Source organism: Frankliniella occidentalis, unplaced genomic scaffold, assembly GCF_000697945.3.
Source record: "Frankliniella occidentalis isolate FOCC.00 unplaced genomic scaffold, Focc_3.1 Scaffold175, whole genome shotgun sequence".
In the NCBI taxonomy this organism is placed as follows: Eukaryota; Metazoa; Arthropoda; class Insecta; order Thysanoptera; family Thripidae; genus Frankliniella; species Frankliniella occidentalis.
The window spans coordinates 348995-355002 of NW_026267301.1; the positions used below are offsets into that span (position 1 = coordinate 348995).

General features: G+C 41.5%; 2 protein-coding genes across 2 annotated transcripts; both read left to right on the forward strand.

The window, feature by feature from the left end:
- The first annotated feature begins 1511 nt into the window (after window positions 1-1511).
- On the forward strand, window positions 1512-2840 carry LOC113211293 (uncharacterized protein F54H12.2-like). Its single transcript, XM_026429617.1, has one exon. It carries the CDS (start codon window positions 1512-1514, stop codon window positions 2838-2840), a length of 1329 nt encoding a protein of 442 aa, XP_026285402.1.
- A 689-nt stretch (window positions 2841-3529) lies between these two features.
- Window positions 3530-5661, forward strand: LOC127750345 (uncharacterized). The gene is made up of 4 exons (XM_052271819.1): window positions 3530-3678; window positions 3751-3849; window positions 3937-4014; window positions 4095-5661. The coding sequence occupies exons 1-4, from the start codon at window positions 3592-3594 to the stop codon at window positions 5103-5105; spliced, it is 1275 nt and encodes a 424-aa protein (XP_052127779.1). The 5' UTR covers window positions 3530-3591; the 3' UTR covers window positions 5106-5661.
- The last annotated feature ends 347 nt before the right edge of the window (window positions 5662-6008 follow it).

Here is a 6008-nt window from a genome sequence, read left to right on the forward strand (position 1 = left end):
ATTCAAAAAGTAAGACCTACAGAAATATTTAAAATTGAGAAAGTTTTGAGAACAAAAATTGTTAACGGTAAGAAGAAATATTTTGTAAAGTTCAGGGGTTATCCCGATAAATTTAACGATTGGGTTGATAATCTTGTTCAATTGTAATCATGAGTCAATTTTATGTAACTCTCCCAAGTAACAGTAGCATGGATGTTTATCCACAAAATAAGACGTCGCATTATACAACGGCTCTTACTAGGCGCATAGAACTACATGAGGATGCAGAAGTCGCGTTAGTCGAGGCCAGCTTTCCTTTTACCTTTCTTCACTTTCCTAACTTCAGTGAGACGATAAGTATCGAATCAGAGTACGGCAGAAGCCTTGTCATACCTTTAAAAGAACAATATTTTGCTACTCCTCTTGAACTTGTTGACTATATCAATACTAAACTCCCCGAAGGTTCTATTTTTTCCGTTGATCAGCATGGTTATTGTAAATGGGAAATATTTCCAGACGTGGTTACTAAAAATGTAAAATATAATGATGACGACCACGTGCGAGATTTTGTTTTGTCACCGTTGTTAGCTGCAGTTTTGGGCTTTACCCAACAACGTTTCCCTGTCGGCCGGAATACCTACGGTCACCCTCAATATGAGTATGGTACCTTTATCATTAATTTGTTTATTGGCTTGCCGGAGCAAATGTACTATTATTGTGATTTAGTTGAACATCAAAGTGTGGGTGACTCTCTAGCCCCACTTTTGCGTGTCGTTAACTCTGGTGTGGCTAAGGTTAAATATGGTACGATGGCAACCGTAACATTTAACCGCCCATATTACATCCCTGTTAAAAAGAGACAATTTGATACTGTAGAAATTCTTATAAAGGACGGGATGGGACGAAACGTGTCATTCAGTCACGGAACTTCAAGCTGTGTTCTTCACTTCAGAAGGAGAAACTTTGTGTAGTACCATGAGTCACGTTCGCGGCTGTCCGTATGCCCACTACTACATCAATCAGGCACAAGGTGGTAACGGTATTTCTCATTACTATTCTGGGTCTCCTTATCAAAAAGGGTACGGTTTGGGTAGTTTTCTTAAAGGTCTTTTTAGGTTGGCTGCACCTCTTGTCAAAGGGGCTGCAAAAGCTGTCGGAAAACAAGCACTTATAGCGGGTACAAATGTCATGTCGGACACTCTTGTCAATAACCGCCCGTTTAAAGAATCTGTCCACGATCAATGGAATGCCAGCAAGGAGGCACTCACTGCTAAAGCTCAAGAAAGTGTCAGAAAAATGGTGGGGAGTGGCCGTATAAGAAAGCGTAAGAGATCATCACATCGTCAGTCAAACGTCAACGTCAAGAGGAGGCGCACCACCACCACCAAGAGGAAGGCTCCGAAGAGAAGGAAGAAACCCAAACGCCGCCGTGCGCCGAGGAAGAAAAGAAAGGTTACACACAAGAAGAAAAAGAAGCGTGTCACTAAAAAGCGTAAGGTTTCGTTTGTCAAGAACGATATATTTGGTTAGCCATGGCTTTCCTTCACAAGGACTCTCATGTGTGTGCAAAGAGTGAGTTGGATCTCTTTAATTTACCTCTAACCGATGAATCTTCTGAAAGTGGTGATTACTTAGAGATTCACCCCGTTTCTTCAACCAAGGACGGAGGAGTGATTGAATTTGTTGTACCACCTGCTTCAGGTGATTATTACTATGATGTAGCTAATACTTTGCTCTATCTCGTTGTTCAACTTGTTGTGCCCTCTCTCGCTACGGGTGAGGCGGCCCCCGCCGTACCTAAGGCAGGCCCTGTCAATAACTGGCCTCATGCTTTGTTTGATCATATTCAAGTGCTTTTGAATGGTAAGGATACGACATCTGGGAGTCACTGTTACGGCTATAAAGCATATATAGACACAATTTTGGGTTATGATCTACCTGCACAACAATCTCACTTAACTACGCGACTCTTTGCTAAAGATACTGCTTTCGAATTTAATTCTAGAGATGCTAGAAACAAGGGTTATGAAGCAAGAGCTAACGCTCTTTCAGACAACCGTTCTGTAGACATTATATCTAATTTACATTGTGACTTCTTTGGGCAAGAGCGCTATCTAATAAATGGGGTTGAGATGAAACTAAGACTCCACAGAAGTAAAACTGCATTTCATGTTATGGCAAGCAGAGATGCTCAAGTAGATGTTAGAATTCACACCGCGAAACTTTTAATACGTAGAGTTAAAATTAATCCTTCAATTCTCTTGGCCCATCATAAAGCTCTCGAATCTGCAAGTGCAAAGTATCCTATAACTAGAGTAGACATGAAAGTATTGACTCTAAACGCTGGCATTAGAAGTAAAGTGATGGACTCTGTGTACCTAGGGCCTCAACCCCGAAGGGTGGTTATGGGGCTTGTAGATAATAATGCATTCAACGGAGATCTCGAAGAGAACCCTTGGAATTTTGTTAATAGTGATGTGTGTCACCTCGCTGTGTTTTCTGGGGGTAACCAAATTCCATCTCAACCTCTGACGCCCGACTTCACCCACCCTAAGTCTCCCCTGTACGTAACTGCTTATCATTCACTTTTCTCTGGTACTGGGATTCATTTCAAAGATGAGGGAATCAATATAAATAGAAGCGAATACCCAGGAGGGTATTGTCTTTATGCATTTGACCTGACGCCAAACCTCTCTTCACACACTGGTCTTTGGAATCTCCAAAAGACTGGCAGTCTGCGTATTGAGATTCGTTTTAAATCCGAATTGGCTAAAGCTGTGAATCTCATTGTTTATTCTGAATTCGACTCGCTCATTGAAATTGACAAGTACAGGAACGTACAAACCGACTTTGCTAATTAGAATGAATACTTTAGAAATTGAAGCATGTCTGTCTAAGGATAATTATACTAGTAAGATATTTAAAGGGGTGTACCCTGCGGATTGTCTGCCTCAATCTGTTGCATATCCTAGTTTGTTTGTTGTAAATACCAAGAGTAGTAAGCATCCTGGGGAACACTGGATAGCTATATATTTTAGTAAGAATAAGTGCGCTGAGCACTTTGATAGTTTAGCAAAACCACCAAGGGCACCTTGGCATAGGGACTTTATTAGCTCGAATTCAAGAAAATGTGTAAATTCTTCTGTACGGATACAATCATTAACATCCAACGTTTGTGGTCAATATTGTGTAGTATACGCCCTCAATAGAGCGCGAGGCATTTCTGTATCTACCTTTCTGAACCGATTTTCACCTCGCAACCACACAGCTAACGATGCATTAGTCAGTCGTCTGTTCGCCCACAACTTTCCAAATTGGGAAATAACCAATGACACAAATACCACGGGAGACTCACAAGGGTGTACCATAGCACACCTGCTAGACACGTGAAAGTCTTGAACTTTCTCTTTACAAGCATGTTGCAACATGTCTGTAACGGGGGGCGTACGCCCCACTTTCACCAATACGGGTCTGTGACTTTCACGGCGCATCACCACTCTGCGCCCCGCCACAACCCCCCACTCCAACATCTGAGGCCCTATATCTTGGGGCGCGTTCGACGGAGAAGGCACACTTGGTCTCCATCACCACTGGACGTGACACCGGATCGCCATGGCCTCCTCAACTGTCTCCTCCACCTCCATCACCACCATCCCCATGGACAACGGAGAGCTTGCATCTCATCAATCCACTGAAGAGGTGAGTTATTATTGTTATTTTCTCAGCTGTTTCTCCATTGTCCGTGAAATATTAACTCTATCTGTGTTACAGATGAAGCCCATGATTGCCGACGTGGAGCCGCTTGAATGCCTTCTTTATCCATCCGAAGAAAATTGCTGGGCAGAAGAATGCCCTAAATGTGGCGACGAGGTAATTCACTTGTGTTTTTCATACACTTTTTTTCCACTTTCATATGATTCCATTTGTATCTTATGCATACTTGTGTTCTGTTGACAGAATAAACGGCTACGTGACGCTGCCTGGAGTTCTGCTAGTGACGCTACGGAGAAGGAAGAGGAAGAGTGCGAGAAAGAGGTAAGCATCTTTATCATGTGTCCTATGTGACATTCCCTTGTAGACTATATAAACTAACTCTGTACTTGTATTCTCAATAGGGTTCGTGTGATCTGCCCAGGGAGAAGACGAAGAGGACTGCAGAAGAAATTCATTCTGCTACTCCTATCAAGAGGGTGAAGCTGCTCCCCGCTGGAAAAAATTCATCATCGCCGTCCTCGCTTTCGGAGCGTTTGCTATCCCCATCTCTCTCGACGTTGTCTGCTGGCACTATGAACACACATCAAGATAGTGTGGGAGGTATGTCATATTCAAGTTACAACGCGCATTTCTTCTGTGAAGATGTGAAAAGAAGCGCCTGGATGTATGATCTCTACCTTAAGGCTGTTGAGAGAATGCCCATGTCAAAGATGCCGAGTCGCTACATGGGATTGTTAGAGATGAGGATTCCTCTGAACACCTCGAAATCTAAGTTTATTGTGATGGGGTTAGATTATTCACGCGAATTAGCACCTTTTGTTTCTCTTGAGAATGTTCAAGGGAAGGGGGTTCTTCTGACCACTGACGAGTTCTATGATTTAAGTATGGGGACTTGGGCAGTTGCTGTTGATATGCATTTGAAAAAGCCATCATATAAACATAAAACTAAAACGTCCACTCGAGTGGAATTGAAATTAAGTATGCTCCCTGGCAGCAAGCCTTGTGTTCAGGTGGAATTGATAGAGGGGAGGGATAGTACTGGCTTTATTTATTTGGGAGAGGTTTCTTGGAAAACTCTCATTAATTTGAGAACTTTCATTAACCAATATATTGATTTATTACATGAAGTCAGGGGATCATTGGCTCCGTATTTTAACAAACTACTTAATACTTGGGCTTATATGTGTTGTAAATTTGAACGTCAAGATGCTGAAGACATCAAAAAACTTATACAATCTAAGAAAGCATTCACCAAGAGGACTTTTACTGTTGATGTAAATCCATTTGCTAAACTAGCTCCATTCGCAGAAAAACAATTTATAAATGAATTGTTATTTGTGTACCCCTATATGACTGCACCATTGTTAGAACAGCTGGCTGAAAGCCCACCAATGTCACATCCCCCCTCCTAATGATAAATGTATGTCTTGCAGATGTGGAAATAAATTTATATCCAATATTGTGGAAACTGGTCGTCTGCATCACTGTTCACCTATATTGCATCTTCATCACATGGAAACTACTGCCCTTATGCTACTGGGGTAAATTAGTAGCACTCCCGATCCTCGGATACGAAACGTTTGCTGTATTGTATCTTTGTGGTACTATTATTTTGTACTGTATTGATGGAGTAGCCACCACATTTCTTAACTTATACCATGATTTACAATGCCCTCATTGGCTCATAACAATACTGGATTTCAAAAACCTTCACTCACTCGTGAAAGCTTCATTCACATGTATGACTGTTTACTTTTTCGTGTTACTGATGGATCAAATAAAACCTAATCTCTCTGTAGTTATCCTGTCGAAACTACTGCTTGTGTATTATATTGTTCATGTTATATTTTGTATTGGAAGAGTTTTAGTAGATATTCTGTACTCTGCTCTGTATGTTTATCATTTGTTATACAGAAGAATGACTGAGGTGTTGGTATATTAATAAAAGATTGTAAAATAAAAATGAAACCCACATACTTTAACCTCATCCCTCGAAAAAAGTCAAAATATCTGAGTATTTGAACCCACAACCAATAAGTTGGTACGGTGGGATGATACCGAACAACCCACGGTATCAACGACGAAAACTCTACTCACAAATGGCCAAGTGATGCCTCCGTTACGACTCGAGATAAAAGTCGATATACACACACTTACGGGGATCCGTAACGACTCGAGACAAAGTTGAATAATACAAGTTCAACTCAAAATAATAGAGAAAAAATAAATGGAGAAAAATGACGACACTTCCGGTCACTTCCGGCTTACTTCCAGTGCGTCAAAACTCAAGCACAAGAGGGGGGTGGAGTGTCGTG

Bases quoted from the DNA above. Each gene is read 5' to 3' on its own strand.
- LOC113211293 (XM_026429617.1), top strand. From the start codon at position 1,512: ATGGCTTTCCTTCACAAGGACTCTCATGTGTGTGCAAAGAGTGAGTTG.
- LOC127750345 (XM_052271819.1), top strand. From the start codon at position 3,592: ATGGCCTCCTCAACTGTCTCCTCCACCTCCATCACCACCATCCCCATG. The intron at 3,679-3,750 runs GTGAGTTATTAT...TCTGTGTTACAG, and splicing joins CTCATCAATCCACTGAAGAG to ATGAAGCCCATGATTGCCGA. The intron at 3,850-3,936 runs GTAATTCACTTG...TTCTGTTGACAG, and splicing joins GCCCTAAATGTGGCGACGAG to AATAAACGGCTACGTGACGC.